The sequence below is a fragment of the Boleophthalmus pectinirostris genome, unplaced genomic scaffold, assembly GCF_026225935.1.
Source record: "Boleophthalmus pectinirostris isolate CB_2022bp ecotype Guang Dong unplaced genomic scaffold, ASM2622593v1 HiC_scaffold_22, whole genome shotgun sequence".
NCBI classification, from domain to species: Eukaryota; Metazoa; Chordata; class Actinopteri; order Gobiiformes; family Gobiidae; genus Boleophthalmus; species Boleophthalmus pectinirostris.
The window spans coordinates 2,845,324-2,871,366 of NW_026571190.1; the positions used below are offsets into that span (position 1 = coordinate 2,845,324).

Here is a 26,043-nt window from a genome sequence, read left to right on the forward strand (position 1 = left end):
GTCATTCAGACTGTCATTAAAAGATCAGATACAGGAACATAGAGAAAAAATCTGATTCACTTCAGGCGCAGTGTGAACGCCGCCTAAGTTTAGGTGGTGTATAACTACTGCTATGATGTAACTGATGTGCTGCTATACAATTATTGATGTACTGCTATATTTTATTATTGTACTATTATAATTCACTATGCAATGACCCAGAAAACAGGGACTAGATTACAGCTGAGGGATGCAGAGATAGGTCCAGTTCATGTAAAAGATATTCTATTTCTATCTATATGTCTAATCAATTAACTAAAGGACTTATTGATAGGGACATACTGACTCACGACTCATCACCCTGATCAAACCAGCAAGACGTTCCTGTAAGAGGAGTGAGATGAATCCGGGGGATCCTTGCAGTGTTGGGAAGGTGACTTTTAAAATGTATTCCCCTACAGATTACAGATTACATCCCCCAAAATGTAATTTGTAACGTAATCCATGAAGTTACTTAAAGTGAGTAACATAATCTGAATATTTTGGATTACTTGATTTGCTGTAGAGAAGCAAAGATGAGGAAATCTTCACATAAGATGTTTTGTCTGATAAAAGAAAATAAAAAGCCCAGACTTTACTGAACCAAATTCAAAATATTATTGACAGAAGACGAAGAGACACGTCCACACGGCATGATTTAGTCCTGTTAAATCCTGTTTGAGACATAGTTTAGACCTGGTTTATATCTAGTTAAGATCTAGTTTAGACCTGGTTTTAGTCCTGTTTTAGTCCTGGTTTAGTCTTGTTTTAGTCCTGGACTAGACCTAGTTTTAGTCCTGGTTTAGACCTGGTTTAGACCTGGTTTGGACCTGGTTTAGACCTGGTTTTAGACCTGGTCCTGGTTTTAATCCTGGTTTAGACCTGGTTTAGTCCTGTTTTAGTCCTGGTTTAGTCTTGTTTTAGTCCTGGTTTAGTCTTGTTTTAGTCCTGGTTTAGTCTTGTTTTAGTCCTGGTTTAGACCTGGTTTAGTGTCCGGCAATGAGTGGAATTACCAAGGAAAAAAAAAAAAAAAAAAAACTTAACAAAAGGGATACAGCCCGAAATGTGAAAAGAGGAAAATACCGCCATGTAATCCATTTATTTGAACAAAGTAACTGTAATCCAATTACCACTCACTGAAACAGTAACTGTAACTGAATACAGTTACTCATAATTTGTACTCTGATTACATAACTCTGGTACGTGTAATCTGTTACTCCCTGACACTGGACATTGCGTATAAAAATCATTGTATGGGCGTAAATATTCAGTCTGTGCATGGGAACGTCAGCACAGACTCCTTGTACAAGTACGACTTTTCTAATAATGGAGTAAGTAAATTATCTGGACTTTATTTCAGTTTCAAGTGTAAGTGTTTTTGTCTAAGCAGAAACTAACGAACATGTGAGGAAAAGGTTATTTTCCTCAACAACGACACAGAACACATGGAGGGACACGAGTATATGTCAAATGTGAGAAGAGCCCTTGTTTTTTTACTCTGTATGTATTTTATTTGCGGTGATTTTAGTGTTGTTGTTTTTTTATACTGGAATGAAGGACTGGGTGGACTGAACTAATTGAACATTCCCTCCCAACCTCCCAACTGTGGCCATAACAGCAGGGGCTTGAAAAGACAGACAGAGGGCATGAGTGGGGCTGACCCGGGGTGTGCACGCGTGACACCGGAACCGGAAGAGACGGGGCAAGACAGGTACAGGAGCGGGAACAGGAAGGCAGAGAGGAGGTGCAGCGGGAACGGGCGAAGCTGGACCAGCTGGACCAGGCAGAGGAACGCGCCGACAAGGACAGATACAACGCCTGAAAAGAGCTAAGTAGAGGGATGTATCTGGGGGACCTTGTGGGCGTGCGGGAGGCCGGACAGTAGATCGCACCATAGAGTTAAGAAGCACTCTGTTTCTGCAGCGGCTCCAGAGTCGGAGGACCTGTGGCGGAGGGGAGGCGGAGGCCCGGATGCGGAGGCCCAGACGCGGGGGGATGTGGCGGCCCTAATTACATGCATGAAAGAGCTAAGTAAAGGGACGTCACTTGGTCAGCCCTGGTGTGCAGTGTGGCTGGTCAAAGGTGGTCCTTGCCGTAGTGTGAAAGACTTTGTTTTATTCTTGTTTTACAGACAAATACGTGGAGTGGCGGTGGCTGGACCAGAAGGACTAGCACGCCAGATCCGCACGGACCCTCAAACAGTGACTGCTTCACCCGACTCATTTTTAATTCTGATTTTAGCCGAACCAGATCTTTTAAAAAAAAAAAATATTATATTCATTTTTTTAGGATTCTTTTATCCATTTTATACTCATTTTTATTCTCATTTTAAATGTTGTGCTTCACTGAATAAACTTTTACTGACAAACTAGAGAATCTTACATATATCAACCAAACACATGTATCAAATCATGAGACCAGTACTGAACGATTAAATATTATATTGAATATTGTTGCATCCCTAATTATAACCTCTGGAAAAGTGAGCTGGCGGTGTCCTTGGTACAGCAATGCAATTTCTCGACTACCATTGTGTTCAGCGTTTTTTATTCATACAACAACTTGATGTAAAACATGTACTGATTTTAAAGGTACACTATGTCAGTTTTCTGGTGGAGGGTTCATCTTCTACTTGTCGAAATATAATAATAAACATATGATTGTTTTACCTGGAATGTTCCACATTATAGTACATATGGTATTTGTTTGTTCTGTTATGGATGGTTTTGTATCACATAACACTTTTTTTGCTTGTCTCCATGGTGTAGAAGCCATTCTGTGGAACATTCTTACCGGAACCATATGCTTTAACAAAACTTTGCAAAGACTGATTTCAGAGGGTGTGACTGACAGACGAATTAACCAATCAGAGAGATGCATGCTTCATCGGTGCCAAAACAAACATGTCTGCTTACACATGAAAAGGAACAAAAAGGACTGAGAAACAGGGATTTTTGCAGAATCAACAAGCAAATCACCAAACTATTACTTATCCCAGGTATAAGAAGTGAAATATTTTGTTCTGAATGTTACAAGAATTGTCGAGAGGAGATTTCTTCTGCATTTGACAAAACATGATATAAATGATTATTTATGGCCTCATTCCAGTCCCTCCTGGATTCAAAGTAGAAGGGACTAGGTGCTCAGGCAAGGAACATTCCAGGCAATGACATAAAAAAAAAAAAAAAAAGTTTTCAGACCCTCCTCCTAAAAAAATTACACAGTGCCTCTTTAATTGAGATAAATTAAAATAAATCTAAATTCAAGTCTTTTAAGTCATGCGTCCTTTTTTGCCGTGTTCAAAGGCTGGTGGTGTCCTCGATCTCCCCCGCCCCGATGTAGCAGTGTTCTGTTCCCGTCCCCTGCTCCCCCGCCAAACAGACCCCGCCCCTCCCCTGCTCCCCGCCGAACAGACCCCGCCCCTCCCCGCAGACCCCACCCCCCTATCCTCTGACAGAGCCAACAGTCGCTCCCCAGAGTGCCTCCTCAGCGGGAGCATCTCAGCCGACTCAATCCGTGAACGCAGCGTCCCAAAGCCGTCGTCGACAGAGTGCCTCCTGGTGGGCCTGAGCTCCCCCTGCAGGTGGAGGTGAAAAGAGCTGTCGTACAAGGGACAAGAGCGGCCCCAGTCTGAGATGCTGTGGTCCGAGCCTCCGCGGCTGAGGGAGCTGTCCCGTACCCTCTGGCCCACGCCCTGCCCCGTGGCCAGGCTCAGCAGGCGGGGCAGAGTCACCATGGAGGCCGAGGCCACCACAGCGGCAGCAGTGGCGTGCTGGTGCTCGCTCCCGCTCCTTTTACTGTCTCCGATCCTCATGGAAGGCGAGCCCACGGCCTGTCGACTTGGAGAACGTGGACGATCCAAAAAGGGCGGCGACTTTCTGGTAGTAGCGCGTCCGGATGACTTTGGCCGAGCGGTACAGGTCCCCGATGAAGCAGTAGCAGATTGGGTTAAGGCTAGAGTTGGTGAGGCCGAGCCACTGGGCGAAGGGGCGGGCCTGGAGGAGCCAAGATGGCGGACTTTCCTCCCAGTCGATGAGCAGGTCGGCCAGGTAGAGCGGCAGCCAGGACACGGCGAACAGCAGCACCAGGCACACCACCATCTTGGCGATTTTCTGGCGCATTTTGAGGCGGGAGTCGTGTAAGGCCTGGCTGCGCGGGTCCAGGTCAGAGAAGGTGGCTTTGTGCCCGCCCCACAGTCTACGCCCAGTCAGGAAGCCGATGGTGAGGTTAAAGGTCACGGGTAGGCAGTAGAGCATGACGAACAGCAGCACGTTGTACCTGGAAAACATGAAGAAGGGCTGTGAAATCACAAAGAGGAACTGGCATGCACGCTGCACAAATGCTTTTAATACATTTATATAATTTCAGTTTTAATGTAAGTGAGTGTTGACTTCTTTAGGAATTTCAAAGGAAAGTCAGAAGTTTCAGTAAGACATTCCAAAAAAAAAAAAAAAAGATGAGGCAAGAAAAAAAGATTAAAGAAAATAAATGTTGTAATCGTGTGTAAAGCTTTCAAAAGAGGAGGTGATGTTTTACTCATGAACTTGCAAAAATGCATTAGACGCCTTTTGAAGTGAAGTTCCTTTTAACTGAAACAGTGGAAGAGTCTTTGGTAGGTTCACTGAGTCTTCAGTTTCAAACAGAACTGTCTTCAGAGGACGACTACAGGACATAAAGCAGGTAAACAACATTCTGTTATTTAACAATGGATGAGTGTTTATGAGAATGTTGGAGAACTTTCTGTCTGTTTGAGATGTTCTTGCTTTGTATACTGTGTGTTTTTATGTTACTGTGATGTTTTCTTTTTAAAAGTTAGGCCAGATTTTGCTGGATGATTCATTGACCAAGAAATCATTGAGATAAACCATAATATTTACATTTTGAGACCAATTTCAACTAACATAATGACAATGGAATAAAACTGCAAATACACCTTTCAAAGATCAATAAACTTTACTTTCTATAGAACATTTAAGAAAACCAAAATAACAGGCCTAAATAAAATAGACTTGTTCACATAAGAACAGCCTAATGTAGTCTGGCTCACAGCGAGGACTTGTTAACAAAAATGCACTTGAAAAAAATAATAAAATGAATTATTAAATCTCTGTAACAAAATTGCTCTTAAAAGTTATTTTAGTCTGTTACGGCAATGGCTCGAAAGACCGCAACAAAGGGAGGACACAATAATGGCGATGTCATTTATTACAAAAATATGAGTAGTGATGGTCCTGGCGGCGTGGTGGGCCCAGAGGATGGGGGCGGAGCAGCAGGAGGGGGAAGGAACGCTGATTTATAATCCCGCGGTGACTGGTGGGTGGAGCCAGCAGGTAGGGCATTTGGTTCACTTGCATTGGAATATTGTGACTCGTATTAACCCGCAACACATGATCCTGTTTCGCTTTGAGGGAGCAACTGTCCTGTCTGGTATCGTGTCTAGTCTGGTATCGTGTCTTGTCTGGTATCGTGTCATGTCTGGTATCATGTCGGTGTCTGGTATCAGTGTCTGCTATCATGTCATGTCTGGTATCATGTCGGTGTCTGGTATCAGTGTCTGGTATCATGTCATGTCTGGTATCATGTCGGTGTCTGGTATCAATCAGTGTCTGCTATCATGTCATGTCTGGTATCATGTCGGTGTCTGGTATCAGTGTCTGCTATCATGTCATGTCTGGTATCATGTCGGTGTCTGGTATCATGTCGGTGTCTGATATCAGTGTCTGGTATCAGTGTCTGGTATCGTGTCATGTCTGGTATCATGTCGGTGTCTGGTATCAGTGTCTGGTATCATGTCATGTCTGGTATCATATTGGTGTCTGGTATCATGTCGATGTCTGGTATAGTGTCATGTCTAGTATTGTGTCGGTGTCTGAAATTGTGCCAATGATGTTCATTTTGTCTTCTTATATACTTTAACTTCTTAGGTTCTTAATGCAGTAAAGTGTATTCACACACCTGGGACACCCTCCTCCAAAGAACACCGGGCGACGGGAGGCATGGTCAGTCTGAGCGACCTGCCAGGTCCATCAGGTCTGACCACGCCTACAGGAAGTAACAACAACTGATATACGACACGTCACCACCAACACCGGTGACAGTTCTGAAGATGGCTCACAGCTAGCAGCCGAAACATGTCAACAAGGTTAATACACTTTACTGCATTGTCTTTAAAAAGAACCTAAGAAGTTAATGTCTGAAATTGTGTTGGTGTCTGGTATCGTGTCGGTGTCTGGTATCGTGTCGGTGTCTGGTATCGTGTCGGTGTCTGGTCATCTCTGGTATCGTGTCGGTGTCTGGTATCATGTCGGTGTCTGGTATAATGTCATCTCTGGTATCGTGTCGGTGTCTGGTATCATGTTGGTGTCTGGAATAGTGTCATGTCTGGTATCATGTCGGTGTCTGGTGTCGTGTCTGGTATCATGTCAGTGTCTGGTATCATGTCAGTGTCTTGTGGGATTTCAGCAGATTTCAGGCTCTGTGTTGGTCAGTGTATGGGTGAATGTCGGCTGTTGGGGTTTGAGACATTTCTTCTCGATGTTTGCTCACTCGCTGCATTTGATGCATGTGGCCGTTGAGGCATATCCCACTCACTAGAGTTGATTTGACATCATGACGTATTTTGTCACATGGTGATGAACTGTTTTGGTGGCGGTGCTTTTCTGCACTACATGCACATCCTCTGTTGATGAACAAATAATCTGTATTTTTATGGTCTTTACATAGACCTATAATAATTTTATGATAGATCCATGCTTCTATACAGTCTATCCTGACATGTCATGACACATTCAAGGGTAGAGAGCGAAAGAAGCCTTTTGACATTCAGCCTCTTTGGTAGAGAGAGAGAGACGAGGAAAACAAACATACGCAAATAGAAATGATCACGTCTGGAAAAGTTATCGAGCTTGTTAAAAGTTATCGTGCGATGAACTGATTTATTGATTATTGTTACAGGCCTATTAAAGGTTCACTCTCCAACTTTTTTGGCTGAGGGTCCGTCTGCTTGTTTCTATGGAGATGTCATTGCTCTGCCTGGAATGTTCCAAACTATGACATCTAACAGCTCCACCTTTCATTAATTCAATTACAGGTGGTTTTACATCTCAAAAATACATTGAAAAACAGGAATTGTGACTGTGATCAGGGTCGCCTCTCCACAGATCTGACCTGTAACTTGGTCTGGTTTGTTCTCAATAAAATCTCCATGGAGAAAAGCATCTGATGGACCCTCCCCCAGAGAAGTTAGACCATGGGTGTCAAACCCATTTTACATCCAACCTACTTTGATCCCAAAGGGGCCGGATCAGAAAACTCATGTCATATAAACCCCAAAAATAACAATAAGTTCAAATATTTGTGAAGAGAAACAAAAATCTTTTTTTAATTGATGAACTCTTTCTTTTACAAAATATTATAATATTATGAACAACCTGAAACTTCAAGAAAAATACAATTTCAACACAATGTTTTAACATGAACTTGTATGTAAATAGGAATAAATAAATTTTTTAGTTATACTATGCACCTTGAAGGTAATTATTAAAGCCCCACTGTGCAAATTTAATGCAACTTTAGTGCAATAAAAGGTGACATGGTGATCTAAATATGTTACGTGTTAACAATTATTAGCCCATGGAAGTGTAAGTGAAGCAATTTAATTTAATCTTTAATGGTGGCCAGTACTGTTGTGGTTTGCGACAGGTTAAAAGAGTCACAGTCTTGACAAAGTTATAAAATACACTTACACAACACACAAAATGTCAGTGAATACAATAACATTCCGCCGTCCGCTGTAAACCCTGCTCTCTCTGAGGCCTGAAAAGGGAAGTGCATTGTTACGGCGAGCAGCTGTGGGAGCGCTTGATTCGGTTACAGTGGCAGCCTGCTCGTCCTGTGCGCCGTACGCTCCACAGTCACAATAAGATGCCGTGTCGTGTGGCGGTGTGTGTGTGTGTGCGCGGCCCGGGAGCCTTCATCCCATTACCTCCCCGCTCGCACGCTGACATGAGGAATGCAGTCGTCAGAGTCCCCCAGAGGCACGGGGCCCTTATCTCCACGCTCCAGGGCCCCACGCCTCCTCCTGAGATGTCTCCTCTGCGCGCCGCTAATAACACACGATGAACAAATACATCGTCTGCGCTAAACGACGACAGCTCTGTTTGTTCAACGCTGATGCTACACGGGGTTTTAAAAAGACGAGGGTTAAATCTCGCTAAATGCCACGCACAGGCGCAGAGGCGTGTGAGGTACTCTGCTGTTTCCTTCTGCGGGTTCCCACCACTCACACTGAGGTCGAGGATAATAATATGAATGAACCTGTAGCTTTACGACTAAATGATAATACTCCCTACAACTGTACAACAACTCACTCTTATGGAACAGATAATACTCCCTACAACTGTACAGCCCACCATTATGGAACAGATAATACTCCCTACAACTGTACAACAACTCATCCTTTTGGAACAAATAATACTCCCTACAACTGTACAACAACTCACCCTCACGGAACAGATAATACTCCCTACAACTGTACAACACCTCACCCTTATGGAACAGATAATACTCCCTACAACTGTACAATAACTCACCCTCACGGAACAGATAACGTTTAACATGTACACTTACATTTATATAATTATGTTGAGTGTATGGATTTTAAAACACAATGGAGCACATCCTGTATTTCTACATGACATCACAAGGTGGAACAGCGCGTTTTCAGTTTGAAAGAAGAACTCAATATCAAAATGTGTGTGTTAAACATGTGTGAATGAAACAAAACACAAATCCAGGTCTCTTTGATGAGGAAATGATTAGAACATAGATCAGAAAATCATGTAATATGGGACCTTTAAGAAAAAAGAAAAAACAAGTTTAAGCCTGAAAGAAACGTTTGATATGTTATATCAACTTTATTTTGTTGATTTGATTTGTATGAATTCTCTGGACGATTTTTCCTGGTGCACTGTGTGACGGAGCGCCTGTGTTGCCCCGTCATCTCCCGACTGGCGCGTCTGCATCTGGCCAAAGAGCGCGCACGACGCTTCCTTCATTCCCCGTTTTGCGGAGCCAAGCTCCGATAGACGGGTTTATGTTTTCCCCAACATCTGAACGGTTTCCCGGCTAGTGCGTTCGAGGTGCACACTCGACGCCGACGCTGCTTTCCTACCTGCAGCAGCCTCCGCGCTGTTCTTGAGTTTAGGGCCAAACCGAGGCACTTCCTGGTTGTGCTTTAAATAGCGCATAGTGGCGCGCTCAAGGGGGCCATGTGATCGTGGACTCGACCATTGTGGTCTATTTAGGGTCATTTGTGGTTTTTGAAGTTGTTTATGTTAACCTTATGAGGAGTTCTTTAAGTTATTTTTATTATGTTTATTTCCAAGTTGATTTGTGTTCCTCAATACAATTTTGCTTATGTTAATTCCTTAAAACCCCATTTTCGTTAATTGGTTAGCCCGGGGGGAGGGGCTAAGGGGGTATAAAAGGGGAGAGCTCCAGTCATTTGGGAGTTGGTATTTGGCCTGACTACGTGGGTGCTGGCAACTGTAAGTGATTAGTGTACATATGTTTGTAAATACTTCTGTCTACCACCTCTTTTTTTTTTGTCACTGTAAATATTTCACTCTGCACTTGAAGTTTTTTGACTGAGCCATCATTTTTACATTTATTTCGGACGAACCCGTGACACACTGCAATTTACTTTGAGGAAAAGTGCCCAGCTAAAAAAAAAAAAAAAAGGCGAATTTGTCACGTCTGATGAAGCTCAAGAATAACAGGGAGCAAATATAGCTGCTCACACTGAACATGATTAAAAACTGGTACATGACTCATCAGTTTAATTAAAAAGATGGGACTTTTTCAAATCTCTTTTAAAAGAAGTTGGAGCAGTGGTGGGTCTGCACACGCTTTCATGATGCTGTAATAGGCTGATTGATTATGAGTGTGTGTAAAGTGTGCGTCAGTGGGCCTTTGTGCTGCAGGGACACATGGGCCGTACACACTTCTATCCTGGCTGAGAAGAGGTACAAATCAAATTTAAAATAAATACTATGAGACATGAACACACTCGTGATCAGAGTTTCATGTTTCGCTAATTGATTCTGCAGAAATCCGTGATGGTTTTGAGTCCCTCGTGATAAATGGATAAACTATGCACGTCCTTGATGGAGATTCAGAATTCAAACTTTTTCAATACTTTATGGAGATTTGAGTCTGGTCGCCGGTGAATCGCCCAGAGTTCAGACATGATTGACAGGTGGATTAGCCAATCAGGGTCTGTCCATATAAGAACAAATATAACTGCTTATGAGAGAAATAAATAAATAAATAAAGTCTGTTCATTAATACGATTAATGAAATATGAGAGAAATACGATTTTGTTTGTGACTGATTTTGACCAATGAGCTCCTTTTCAAATCTGTCACTGAAATAAACAAATATCATTCAGTGCATAGACATAGGCTGATATCTGAACTGTGGGAGACAGATAATACTCCCTACAACTGTACAAATCAACCACTGCACCAGACTATAGAGGGACAGATAATACTCCCTACAAGTGTACAACAACTCACCCACTGCACCAGACTATAGAGGGGCAGATAATACTCCCTACAAGTGTACAACAACTCACCCACTGCACCAGACTATAGAGGGACAGATAATACTCCCTACAACTGTACAACAACTCACCCACTGCACCAGACTATAGAGGGACAGATAATACTCCCTACAACTGTACAACAACTCACCCGTATATAACAGATAATACTCCCTACATCTGTACAATATGCCGTGACCAGACTCACATCTTTATAAAGTATTGAAGAAGTGTGTATTCTGGATCCCAGGCAAGTTTTTATAAGAATAATAAAGCCTCACACTTGTCTTGTGCTTTACAGGCTCATCGAAGTCTCTCAAAGCTCTACACCAGGGGTGCTCACACTTTTTCAGCATGTGAGCTACTTACAAAATGACCAAGTCAAAATGATCTACCTAATACAAAGCCAAGCAAACTGCACTGAAACACTCTGTGCCCCTTTTTTGGACCCTCACCCACAGTTTGAGAACCTCTTCTTTAAGAGAACTTCCTCTGGCACTTTACACAAAACTGTGAAAAAAGTGAAGGAAGATTTTTAAACCTGTTTTTTAAAGTTCCAAACTTGAGTTTCATTCTTTTCTGGTTTTGCAGTGATATTTACCAGCCTCTGCACATTTACCAAACCAAACGCACATCGTGACAAACACAGATGCATTTGTGCACTTTTGTTAGACAAACTTCAGCCAAATGTGGCAGTAGGTCTGTTCTGTAGATCCGCTCTATGCTGTAGACCTGCTTTGTGCCAACACTGGAACACAAATTTAGACTGGTTTTTGCTTCACGTTTGGTCTTGCTCTTCTAATCAGCGCACTGTGGGAGGGGCTTGTGTTCGCTGTACGCAGGAAGGAGCGAGAGCGTGAAAAGGCGAGGGGCGGCGTGCTGACGTGAGGCAGATGGACAGGTAGGATGTTTAGGAAGTTGAACCTGCCCTGTGATGCACGCTGGTACACGAGGGCACACGCTGTTGCAGACGAGCCGTGCATAGGGAGCGTGTGTGTTTGTGATGTGCCTGTAGAGTCTCCGCGGGTTTCAAATGAGCGCACAGGCTGCACTGAGACGCCCCACACGCTCCTGCACCCGCTACAAGTTTATTACCAACAGCAGCGGCCGGAATGAAATATGATCACACTTGTTGAGTGTCAGACCTTGAGTGAGAGACAAGACCGAGTCCAAACGCGATCGAGTCCGAAACGAGTACTAAGATCTACTCACACGACCTTGGAAATCGACTGGTAGATCGCGATCGACGTATTGGGCACCCCTGGTCTACACTGTGTCATTATTCATTCACTCCACACTTGTTACTATTGAAGCCCCAGACTGACTGAAATGAGGTGACCAATGTGCACCATCAGCCCCTCCGAACTTAAACCTCACCCACACATCACTTTCATATGAAGCAATCTGGTTGTCTTGCTTAATATGATAGTTTCTGCTAATGTTCTCATGAAGTTGTATTTGGAGTCATTTACACACGTTTAAGTAATCTTTATTCTCCCTGGGACAGACTGACGGAAGCGAGTCTGCCAATCTGCACCATCGAACCCTCCGACCACCACCGTCGCTCTCACAAAATCCACTTTCATACTAGACGATGTGGGTGAAGTGTCTTGCCTAAGGACACAACAACAGTTTTTGCCACTGGCGCCCCACTGTGACATCTGGAATTCCTAGAAATCTCCCATCCAGTACTAACCAGACCCGGAACTGCTGAGCTTCTGAGATCAGACTTTCACAAGGAAGTTTGCCAGTCTCTCCTGAACAAAAAGTTTAAAAAAAAGCTGTTAACTTGGAAACTGCCACTGCATGACATCACAAGGTTGAACAAAGCGTTTTGAGCTTTGGAGATGTAGACAGACTCAGAATAAAGAGTTGCCCAAATGTGTGTGAATGAAACAAACACAACTCCAGGTGTGTTTTTGATGAGATAACCTTCTGTCAAGAGTAAATTTTGTGTAATCTGGAACCTTTTGACCTGTTGTGCTTTTGTCTATGATAAAGTTGTAATCTCTGACATCTGTGAATCATTATGCTACATTACAATAATCACCTAAGGTCGAACGTCACCACGTACGTCACCGATACAAACCTCGATACGCACTTCGCCAAAGACTTCCTGGATTACTCGACACACGCTTCGAAGCCTCGGCACATCTCGTAACATCACTACTGATTTACCTTTACAGTCCTGTTTGTTAAACATCACTTCATTTATTCCATTTTGGTTATTTTTGTTACTTCCCTCACCCCAAACGAGCTGGATCGTAACACTGATAAAGTTGGAATCTCTGACATCTGTGAATCATTATGCTACATTACACTATTCACCTACGCAGTGTTGGGAAGGTGACTTTTAAAATGTATTCCCCTACATATTACAGATTACATGCCCCAAAATGTAGTTTGTAACATAATCTATTAAATTATTTAGAGGGAGTAACGTAATCTGAATACTTTGGATTACTTGGTTTGCTGTAGAGAAGCAAAGACGAGGATATCGTAACATAAGATGTTTTGTCTGATAAAAGAAAATGAAAAGCCAAGATTTTACTTGACCAAATTAAAAATATTATTGATAGAAGACGAGGAGACACGTCCATGCAGCATGGTTTAGTCCTGTTAAATCCTGTTTTAGACTTGGTTTAGACCTGGTTTAGACCTGGTTTTAGAACTGGTTTTAGTCCTGGTTTAGACCTGGTTTAGACCTGGTTTTAGTTCCGGTTTAAACCTGGTTTTAGTCCTGGTTTAGACCTAGTTTAGAACTGGTTTTAGACCTGGTTTTAGTCCTGGTTTAGACCTGGTTATAGTTCCGGTTTAGACCTGGTTTTAGTCCTGGTTTGGTCCTGGTTTGGTACTGGTTTAGACCTAGTTTAGTCCTGGTTTAGGCCTGGTTTAGACTAGATTTTTGTCCCGGTTTAGACCTGGTTTTAGTCCTGGTTTGGTCCTGTTTTAGACCTGGTTTTGGACCTGGTTTAGTGTCCAGCAATAAGTGGAATTACCGAGAAAAAAAAAAAAAAAAAAAAAGGGATATAGCCCGAAATGTGAAAACAGGAAAATACCACAGTGTAATCCATTTATTTCAACAAAGTAACTGTAATCCAATTACCACTCAATGAAACAGTAACTGTAACCGAATACAGTAACTCCGGTACATGTAATCTGTTACTCCCCAACACTGCACCACTTTCATATGAAGCAATGTGGTTGTCTTGCCTAAGGACATAATAACAGAACATCGTCTGAGCGGAATCAATCCTTCGACCTTTTGGATTGGGGTCTTTAGGACTGTTCTAATCACTGAGTCGTACATTTTAATTAATCAAATGTTTCTAATATTTTGTCCATAAAGTGGTGCGATAACATATTTACTTAATTACAATCAACAACTTTATTAATCTCAAAGGTCAATTCAATTCACACATCTCTGGTCGTGTACAATCCATAAATAAATCAAATAAAAAATCAAATACAACACACGGCGCACATTCAAACCTCACTGCATCAGCGACACAGCGGCAAAGGTACTTTCCATTTAAAAGCTTTATGGCAAAAGGAAAAGAAGATTTAGCGTAGCAGTTGGTCTGTTGTTGTGGGGTGACATACACTTCCCAGAGGGCATTGCACAAACTGAGCGCAGCACATGGTTAGGCTGGCTCAGTACAGACTTAGTCTTTTGGAGCACCTTATGTCTCCACACAGAGGCCAAATCCTCCGTCTGAACACTACAGATTTAGCCACACACTTTTACAATCTGGTTCAGACTGTTCTTCACAGATAACCCAAAAAACCAACACATACAAGAAAACGTCAAAAAACTACAGTCAGATATTTCTTTTTTTCCTCCTGTTTTGGAGATCCACTGGCCTATGTGTTACAACATGACTGTCTTCGAAAGCTGCAGCTCAGTTTTCCTCACTGTTACTTAAAGTGCATATAACATCTTATACTACCCATTATGTTGAATCCATGTTGAGGGTCTATTTACATATGAACACTTGTGAGTAAAAATGACAAAATAGTTTATTGGCCTTTCGTTTAATCTGGCCCTCAACTGATTTTCTACTAAAATATTTAAATTATATTTTAAAACCTGAGGACACACCATTCACAGTCAAAACCTCTGATGTGCAGACATGCAACTAAAAATAAAAGATTTACAGTTACTACCTTTGTGAGCAGCTTCTCAGTATTAATAGATTACAAGAATGCAAAGGGTTTGCCTGTTAAGAATCATTTAAAGGTCCTGTTGGTGCATCACTCGTGGTCAGACTTGGTCTCATATTTATTCTGTTCTATGGTGTTTGTTTATGTGGTGCTTTGTGTTGTGTTGTCCTGTTTTTTGGTAAAGCATATTACACCCTGTCCAGTGTTGGGGAGTAACAGATTACATGTACCGGAGTTACATAATCAGAGTACAAATGATGAGTAACTGTATTGAGTTACATTTACTGTTTTAGTGAGTGGTAATTGGATTACAGTTACTTTGTTGAAATAAATGGATTACACAGCGGTATTTTCCTGTTTTCACATTTTGAGCTAAAATCAGGTCTAAAATCAGGTCTAAACCAGGTCTAAACCAGGACTAAACCAGGACTAAAACTTCTCTACAGCAAAGTAATCCAAAGTATCCAGATTACATTACTCACCTTCAGTAACTTCGTGGATTCCGTTACAAACTACATTTTGAGGTATGTAATCTGTAATCTGTAGGGGAATTACATTTTAAAAGTAACCTTCCCAACACTGCCCCTGTCCCAAGACAAAAGGCTTATCTTATCTGATCTTATCTTAATAAACATTATTAAAACTAACACACAAACACTTGAATGACATTCTGAAGACAGCAGCTACTCAGGACGTGGTGTCTGATATTGATGCAATTATGCAGGCTAAAAAATGCCAAGTTTCAGGAGCAAAAGGAAAGTATGACTAAATTCTATGAAATGCATACAAGTTATTGTTAAAATATTGTGTTGAAATCGTATTTTTCTTAAAGTTTCAGGTTGTTCATGATATTATAATATTTTGTAAAAGAAAGAGTTCATCAATTAAAAACATATTTCTGTCATAGATTTGTGTTTCTCTGCACAAATATTTGAACTTATTGTTATTTTTGGGGTTTATATGCCATGAGTTTTCTGATCCGGCCCCTTTGGGATTAAAGTAGGTTGGATATGACCCCTGGACCAAAATGAGTTGGACATGTCTGGTTTAGACGGTGACAGCGTTTTTGCAGCTTACAAATGCAAAAATGTGAAACCACCCTCCAGAGTGGAAAAGTTGAATATGCTCCGCTGTAGTGTTTCCATCTACACTGCCTAAGACGCAAAACTCTGGTTAGATCTGCTCACTTAGTGTACTCGTTTACAACACATACATCATCATCTAGCATCACCACCGAGTCGTCTGGCATGCACACACAATCCAATTCCACACACTTTTGCGTCACCATATGCACGCAGATTTCCTTATGAAAACAATCACCTAAACTGTCTGTTCATCATATAAACATAGCCTCTAACTGTCAGAAAAATGCCTTCTTCTTTGTGCATACACTGAATCTGCAATTTGGAGGGAACTGATGATCTTCAGTGACATTAGAGCGATTCTGTTTTAGAGCTCACTGCTACATACTCTGTTTTCCAACTTTTTGGTTTCTACTTCTCTTCACAAACTGCACCAAACCAAGTAATGCAAAGGAAAACATTTATCTGTCAAATTAACTTGAACTGCACATTGATGGTCATTGTATTGTATTGTATTGTATTGTGTTGTGTAGTTGTACGTGTATTGTTGTGTGCTCATTGTGGTGGAGAAGTGGGTTAGTCTGGCAAAGAGATCCAGGTCTGTGAAGGGTGGTCTGTGATCATGTGCGCTGCATGCTCTGACACTGAGCGAGGAGCTGCTCGGTTTGATTCATTATTTAGTATTTGTCACGCTGGCTCTTTGTGTCGGCCGATGTCAGGTTCGACGCTTCCAGACAGCTCTGATTTATTTTTTGGCACCAATTGATTATGTTTATGTGAGTGGTTTTTGAATCATTAAGAGGAGGGCATCCATCACAAAGAACCAAAATGGTTTTGTCGATAACACACGGACAGAAAACACCGCAGATTTCAGAATGATCAAATAGAGAAGCAACAACAGTAAACTTGAGGAGAGAGAAATTTGATTTTGTTCTAAGTGATGGATGTCCAATGACCTCGTCTGTTTTCCATGTGTCAAACAAATGGACAAGTCACTTTATATCCACAGTCATTTTTATACACCTACACTTTTAAAACTTCAAGTCACTTCAAGATACTCAAAGTGTTTTACATCAAAGAACCACTCACCCATTCACACCCCAGTCTACACAGAGACAGGGGTCGAGAAGGGTTAAGTGTCTTGCTCAAGCACACAACGACAGCATTCATCTGTGTGAGCTGGAATCGCACCGCCAACCTGTGGGTCAGTGGATGTGACCGCTGAACCAATCTTGTTTATGTTTAGAGTGGGATTCTGCTCTCAACTTAAACAAAGTTGGTGAACCAGGATTGTCAAGCAACATCCACTCAAGAATCTGGGGGAGTTTCATAAGGAGTGGACTCAGAATCTGTGTATCATCCGTATTACAAAATAAAACCAAAAATAAGAAAACGAAAAAACTACAACTATTTTTCTTCATTATTTGTCTCCAAAACCAAAATGAAAAAATGGATGCTGGACTTTTGCACTGCATACGGCCTGAACCAGGACTGAACCAGGACTGAACCAGGACTGAGTGCCGGGACAGGCCTGCAGGTGTGCCCACACAGACTTCAGGTGATCAAGACCGAGTTCTGGTTTAGACCTGGTTTAGTCCTCAATCAGTCCTGGTTCAGTCCGTATGTGGCGCAAAAGTTCAACATCACAGTTTAAGTCATGGAAATGGAAAACAGCCGTTATCTGTTATCTTTATTTATTTTTTTATTTAAATACAAAATCGAAAACTGGAAGGAAAAAAAAAAAAAAGTTATCTATTTGTTCATTTCAACTTTTCAGAAACCTCCAATGTTTAAAATTTTACTAAACACATTTTTTATTGTTTTTATGTAATATTTTTGTGTATGTAAAACTTTCTAAAGCACAGAATTTTTGATTTTTAATATCTGTAAGCAAGAACCATGGTTTACCATATGTTTTGGACTATAAGGTGCACCGGATTATGAGGCACAATATCAAGAATGTTGAATTCTCTCATTTATTTTCATACATAAGGTACACCAGATTATGAGGCACATTAAGTGGAACAAATGGACGAGTCTGATCCTTAGCCCAGACGTCCACGATCCATTGGTGTAATTCGCCCGGTGTTGCCTCTCTGTTTTGGTAAATGTGGATTATGAATGTCAATGTAGGTGGATCATTAAAGTTGTTTTTTTTTTTTTTTTCCTACGAGGACGACTCAAATATACACTGAGTAATAATGTGTTTAATGCAGCTTTGTGCACATTTGTTTACATTTTACAGAAACAAAACTTAAAACCACATGACTCATTTGAATAAACTATACGAGCTGAAAAAAAAGCTCACTTGCTCTTACTCCGCGAGGCTCCTGACTATGGTAGCCGTAATGCTCTGATTATTATTTCGACAACCAAAATTAATACATAAGGCACACTGGATTTTGAGAAAATTAAATGATTTTAAGTGAGCCTTATAGCTGGAATAACACAGTACTTTATTCCAGAAATAAAGGCTTGAAAGCTTCACTCTATATGTCATGAAGTATATAATAAATGGTTTGGACTTCCTGAAGCTCTTGAACGTTTTCACGATATTCTTCGTGTTTGAGATGGACTCGTAGAGCAGATAGTCACAGACCTACAAGAATGCATAATATGGCTAAATTCACACTGCAGGGCTTAATGCTCAATTCCGATTTTTTTGTGAAATCCGATGTTTTTGCGAGGTCGTTCACATTTCCAATTAAATGCGACTTGTATGTGACTCCAGTGTGAACATTAAACGGCCCAAAAGTGTCCCACATGTGCACTGGAGACACGACAAGGTCAACTGCAGTGAGCGTGCTCTGTGTTTACGGAAGTTGTCCAAACATGGACGCAGCATCGAGCACCTGGAGATTTTAAAGTTCCTCTTGTACCGGAGCCAGAACATGAACAACTTACTTGTTTTAAGGAGGAGATTGAGAAGGAGAAGGACGAGGTTTTTGGTCGTGGTGTTTTGTGGGGAAGCGGCAGCGACGTCCGTTGAAAAGAACGTGTGGATGTGGAGACGTAGCCAAGAGTGGTGAGTGGTGATGTGCTTCACTTAAAGGGATAGTTCGGGACATAAATCTGTGTGTCATCCCCGTGAGCAGTGTCGTGCATCCACACTGACTTACCCCCGACAGCGTCCGGTGAGTCGAGATACTGGACGTTTTCGGTGCTGACAAAAGTAGTCCAGCAAGTTGGCTGGGGACAGTATAATAAAGCGTTTTTCTTCTCAAAACAACATGTGTTCAAAAGAGTGATACATTTGCATCACAAAACCATCGTTGCCTAAAAAGTCAGACCTCATAATCACTTGGCACTATTTTCTTTCCGTTCGTATCACTGCGCGCTGCCGCCAGGTGACAGCAGAATCCATCACTTTGTTCAGTTGTTCGGCAGTGTTTCCATGCTCAGACCGCCATGACGTGAGAGAGCTAACATGAGAGCTAGAGCCATAAGTATATAAACTTGTATAAGACACATAAAAATATATTTAAAAAATGGTGTGAACTCTTGATTCTCCAGGCTGTAACAACTAAAATCTGGCTGAATCTCCACACACATTTCACTGTTTTCCTGTCATGGACTTTGCGCTGAGGAAACTTTGGCTTCTTGCCTTTGGCTTCAATGTGGAAACCAAACCAGGTAAGAATGAAGAAGTGCCAGCTATATTTACAAGAGAACAGACTCAAGAATCAGCTGTAACTCTGTGTGCAGTAAATCACTCAGTGTCATATCACCAGTGAAGCTTCTACAAACCGTAACTTTATAAGTCGACTGTTATTACTATTGTAAATGTGGCGTACACTATTGGCAGCAGCTACGTGGACGTGTGGATGATTCCATGTTTCTATTAGTCGTCCATGCTTCAGTCACAGTGGAGGCTCTATGTTCGCTGTATACGAGTTTCTAAATGACGTGATGGTGATTGTCGCTCACTCGGTCTCTCACGGCTCCAGCTTCAACTTGTACCACTTCTGTCTCTCTTCTCTCTCTGCTCGTTCTAACTCCATCTGGTGAAATTCAGCATCAGTATATTCAGTAGGTTCATAAAGATCTCCCCTTGACTTTGTGGTAAAGGCAAAGTCTTTATTGTCAGTGTCATAATCAGACATGTTGTCGGTAACATTCCCAGCAGTAAACACAGTGAACAAGGCGCGGCTGTCACCTGGCGGCAGCGCGCAGTGATACGAACAGAGAGAAAATAGTGCCAAGTGATTATGAGGTCTGACTTTTTAGGCGACGATGGTTTTGTGATGCAAATGTATCAGTCTTTTGAACACAGATTGTTTTGAGAAGAAAAACGATTTATTTTACAGTCTCCAGCCAACTTGCCGGACTACTTTCATCAGCACCGAAAACGGCCAGTATCTCGACTCACCGGACGTTGTCGGGGGTAAGTCAGTGTGGATGCACGACACTGCTCACGGGGATGACACACAGATTTATGTCAAAAATCCCGAACTATCCCTTTCAGTGACACGGAGTTCATTAACAATTTTCGCCTACTTCAGTGCAGAATAGTGACGTTTGTGTCTTGTTGATAACGTGTAGGTGGATGAATGCACTTTGACCGTTCAGACTGAAGTCACATGTCAAAAGATCAGATATGTATCAGTTTCAGGAGCACATATGCAAGTGTCCTGGGTCACATTTGAAAAAATCGGATCTGTGTGGTTCATTAAAAGATCAGATACAGGTCACATAGGGGCCAAAAAATCGGATTTGGGTCACTTCAGGCTGCAGTCTGAACGCAGCCTATGTGTCTTTAAGAGTTAAAATAGATATTTTGCATTTGTCCTTTCCTGATTTTCTCTCTATCAGTGTCTCCTCTCCGTGTTACTAGGTCCATAACTCCAGGCTTTATCTTTTCACAGTCTGGTTGCCGCGGCGTTTGACATTTCTCTTCTTAGTAAGTCACCTCTAATCACTCCGTTAGCAACACGCCGACGCCAATTATGAGCCTGTTCTAGTTACTCCCACCAAATAGTGAAGCAAAAAGGTCAAGCCATTTTCAGAACAAAGGACTTTTTTTCTCAGTAATTTTAATACAGTCGAGCGAGAGGCAGAATTTATGACGGTGGTTATGATTGGAGACAAGAATTCTCTGATTGGACACTGGCCTTTAAAAAATAGATTGGTTTGTGAAAGCAGAACATGTGTGGAGTATTGATTGGTTCGTAATTTGATGCCATGTGAAATGACATTCAGGGATATTGATGTTGCACGCGAGCTGAACTGCGGCGGAGCTTATCTTCGACGGACGTGGCTATAAAACATGTGAATGCGTCTCACTTCCATCATGTAATTGGACCATTCATCCAGCCTCGATACATACGAGAAACGGGAGCAAAGGTGAACTTGATTTTAACTTAATGTTGCACTTAACTTGATTAAAGTGCATTGAAGTGTCTGTACAAAGGGACTGACATGTTACAGATACTGCTGTTTGTGTGACTCAAATGGTTAAATCCATATACACTGTTGGGAAGGTGACTTTTAAAATGTATTCCCCTACAGATTACAGATTACATACCCCAAAATGTAGTTCGTAATGTAATCCATTAAATTACCTAAAGTGAGTAATGTAATCTGAATACTTTGGATTACTTGATTCGCTGTAGAGAAGCAAAAGCCCAGACTTTACTTAACCAAATAAAAAATATTATTGATAGAAGAGGAGGAGACACGGTCCACGCAGCAGGATTTAGTCCTGTTAAATCCTGTTTTAGTCCTGGTTTAGACCTGGTTTAGTCCTGGTTTAGACCTGGTTTAGGCCTGGTTTGGACCTGGTTTAGACCTGGTTTAGACCTGGTTTAGAACTGGTTTAGACCTGGTTTAGTCCTGGTTTAGACCTGGTTTTAGACCTGGTTTTAGTCCTGGTTTAGACCTGGTTTTTGACCTGGTTTAGTCCTGGTTTAGACCTGGTTTTAGACCTTGTTTTAGACTTGGTTTAGACTTGGTTTAGTCCTGGTTTAGACCTGGTTTAGACTTGGTTTAGTCCGGGTTTTAGTCCTGGTTTAGTCCTGGTTTAGACCTGGATTTAGACCTTGTTTTAAACTTGGTTTAGACCTGGTTTAGACCTGGTTTAGTTTCCGGCAATGAGTGGAATTACAAAAATAAATAAATAAAAGGGATATAGCCCAAAATACCACCGTGTAATACATTTATTTCAACAAAGTAACTGTAATCCAATTACCACTCACTGAAACAGTAACTGTAACTGAATACAGTTACTGTTACAGTTACTTATAATTTGTACTCTGATTATGTAACTCCGGTACATGGTCAATGATGGACAATGAGGGTCCTGCTTGTTGCCATGGAGATGCTGCTTGTTTGCTTTGCTCGGAATGTACCACAGTACGGCATTAACGAGCAGGTATTACACTTCGGTGAGGTATTAACTGCAAACACGTGACATATTTCGATCACCATGTTACCTTTTGTTGGTTTGAGAAAGCTACATTCGCCTAAGTTACTCCCCCTTCAGAGCACCATCACAACACAATCAGCGTGCAGTCCAATAATGACACTACTGGACATCGCATCAGGTTTATGAAGTTGTGCTGTATTTTTTGTATTTTTATCAAACTTTTAATTGTAAGGAGAGTTTAAATAGGGCCTTGGAGAGATCACTAGATTACTCAAACATGCACGTATGACATCAACAACCTCTTCAGGCAGGTTTTCGATGAGGGAAGAATGGTTATGACATGGTAGGAAGCTAATACCCCCCATATTTATCTATATCTATATATATCTCCATGGAAACACATAAGTGACACTCCCAGGCTAAGTTACTGGTCAGATTTGTGGAGGGGCGCCCCTGCTTATTTACTAAAAATGAATGTGTTGCAAGGTATGTTTGAGTGATATTGTCAATTTAAGGTCATTTTATTTAATTTTACGGTAAGGTAAGGTAAGATAATTTAATTTTCAAGGTATGTTTGAGCTGTATCTGTCATTTAATACATGTGTAATTTAATCAGTTAAGGCAGGACAAGTTTAATACCACACTGCATTTCACTAGAAGTTACATTTAAAGGTGCTGTACTTAGTTATTCCTCATTTACCTTATGCATTCCAACTTATTATTCACCGTGATGATGCTATCACACACTTCCTGATTGTCTGACAAGAAAACACTTTATAATAAGATGTGAACAGCACGCAGCAGATTTATTTTGAGCTGCTCACACTGGAGTTGGGCGATGTCCCCTTAATTGGCAGTTGATGATGTTTACAGTGAACCATCATGTTGAACGATCATATCCTAATTTAATTATATATTTAATTTAACTTTAACTTAATTTTGATATTTAATATACCCTTTTCTACTTAAAATGTATCATTTTGTTATTTTACTAACCTAATTACTCACCCAGGGCTATGGATAAAAAGTTCTTGAACTTCTTGGGTTCTCTTTTTTAAGACAATGCAGTAAAGTGTATTTACCTTGTTGACATGTTTCGGCTGTTGCTGCAAGTCATCTTCAGAACTGTCCCTGGTGTTGGTGGTGACGTGTCGTATATCAGCTGTTGTTACTTCCTGTGGGCGTGGTCAGACCTGATGGACCTGGCAGGTCGCTCAGACTGACCACGCCTCCCGTCGCCCGATGCAGCCGAAACATGTCAACAAGGTAAACACACTTTACTGCATTGTCTTTAAAAAGAACCCAAGAAGTTAAAGTATATAAGAAGACAAAATGAACATCTTTGGCTTAAAAAAAGCTTGTGTTTAAGAAGAGTTGGTACAGTGGTGCAGCAGTTAAGAAGGACACTACTTTGACTGTATGGCCATTTTTTGGACTTGAACCTGATGAGCCAAGAGACATGACTAAAGGTGTGTGCAGGATCTGCTTATCTGAGATGATGAAAGATGTGCAGACGACAAATCTGCATGAGTATGTCCCTGTGCGCCATCCGGAAGAATCTGCCACCCTGTCTGCACATGCTGGAAAAAAAGCTCTCCAGGGTCAGCAGACGATAACTGGGGTTTTTGCAAAAAGCAACAAGTATAAAAGTGACAGTGACAGGTGGAGGCAGTTGACAGATGGAGTAACTCACTACCTGGCCAAAGAAATGGTTTCGTTCAGTACTGTCACATCATGTCCCTGATGTGTTTCTGACAGGAGGGGGCGTGGTATAACGATGGAGGCTCTCCATCATGATGCTGGGTCATCCCGCGTAACAACCCTGTCAGATAGAAACAGAGGGAGGACCCAAAATGCAGGACTGCTTCAGTTGTTTAATATAACAAATCTAAAAAAAGAAAAAACCCAGAAGAAACTAAATCCAAAAATAGAAACTACAACAGATACGATACTGACAACAACAAATACAAATACAAATACAATGGACCAACCAAGGGCAGAGAAGAACACAGGGTACATCCCATATGGAAAAAAAAAAAAAAAAAAACAGGAATAAAAAAAATTAGAATTTACCACTGTCTTTGTAGTAAATCTTTATATAAGGTTTATCTGTGTCATGTGTGGTTTACTCCTGAAAGTGTCCCCCCTTTGTATTTTTCTCATACAAATATATTATGAAAAACTAGTAAAGATAAAGTGAACATTTTGCATGACATTTACAGGTAATGTGCATGATCAACTACATTTTCTTTGTATGTTCCATGTAATGTTTGTATTCTTTAATTATATGTTGTAGTGAAAAAAACAAAACAAAATTTGAGTCAGAAGTGGGATTCAAACCCAGGTTGCCCATGTGACGATCTGGTGTCTTACCAGTTGAACTAACCAGCTCCTACCTGTAGAGAGAACTGTAACAGATGTTGAGGACAATTACAAGTCCTCTGGTATCCTGCAAGTAAATGGCTCCTCAAAGAGGCAACAAGGAACGTGGCTACATGATTTTACAGAGTAAAAATCTTTTCACAGCCTGATGTTTGGAAGGAAGTAAAACACAAACTACAGGCAGACAGGACAAATGTCAAAATAAAACACCAAAGGCACACTACACTACAAGAAAAAATACACCAAAATAAGTAAAAACAACAACTACAGAACATGAACCATAACAAACCCGAGCTCATAGTCTACATCTGTACTGGGGCAAGACATGTTTTTGCTCAAATGCGCAGAGAAAAATGAGGCTGAATTTGTACTAGCAGAAACAGTGTACAGTATATACACATTTAAAACCATGTTCATTGTGTTGGTTTATCTCTGTGTTGAAGCTGTTTTCCTTCATGAGGCCATTCTACGACAATACAAGAGTGTGTATGTGTATTTTAGTGTGTGATATTGCGTGTCCAGTGTTATCAGAGAGCTCCATCACGGTGATTCTCTCCCCTCTGCTTTCAGCCCCAAGTATGAGCGCTGACCCCGGGATCAGCTGTGTCACAACCAGCCTTTATTACTGTCTGTCTCTGCAGCCCGTCCTCTCATGAGCACACTCTCCGGATATTGTACAGCTCTGACATCTGCGCCGTTCATACATGTTACACTGGACTCACACAGGCTGTACACTCTGTTCCATAAAACTGTGACTTAAGAACCATTCACTTACACGGGAAAAGATTAGATTTTTTTTTTTTTTTTCATATATTAATATTTGACATGGGTCCGGTCAAGTGGTAACGGAGGGAAACAGGGGCAGATTTTTGACATTCAAATGTCTCTTATTCAGAAACTAGAGGGACTATTGAAATAAGTAAAGTATCAGAATGTAGGAAAGAGTTACACTCCAACAGGGTCAAGTTAAACCTGTGATATTCTTTCAAGTTGTTGACAAAAAATTTAAAAACTCATGTCGGTAACGGAGGGAATGAAATATGCAGCACTTTTTGGGCAATAAATCCAAACAGTGATAACTCTTGGTTCTCACTTCCATATCCTTAACAAACTGGTTTGAATATTTGCTTCATATAGTTTTCTACCATATGGTACAAGATTAGGTTGAAAAACCTCTTACTTTTTTGACTCATGAGATTTTTTATTAAGAAAGGTCATGGTAACGGAGGGAAAAGTAACAGAGGGAAAATTGTGCAAACAAGTAGAAGGTGCAGGATTTTACATCATTTGTCGCTTTTTTCTTCTGAATACTTTAATATTACTTCAAAATGAAAGGAAACTATTTCTATCAAATATGTCAGTCCTTCCAAGCTAATTTTTATCATTTTAAATACATTTTGTTTGAAAAATCGTGTACCTTCATCAACAGT

The 26,043-nt window shown here is 41.2% G+C and overlaps 1 protein-coding gene across 1 annotated transcript in view; it reads right to left on the minus strand.

The window, feature by feature from the left end:
- Positions 1-3,812: 3,812 nt before the first annotated feature.
- Positions 3,813-26,043, minus strand: part of LOC129410291 (QRFP-like peptide receptor) — a 44,414-nt gene continuing 22,183 nt past the window's right edge. Inside the window, exon 3 of the mRNA XM_055157974.1 lies at positions 3,813-4,296. Coding sequence (XP_055013949.1) covers positions 3,813-4,296 — 484 coding nt within the window. The remainder of the gene's footprint in view (positions 4,297-26,043) is intronic.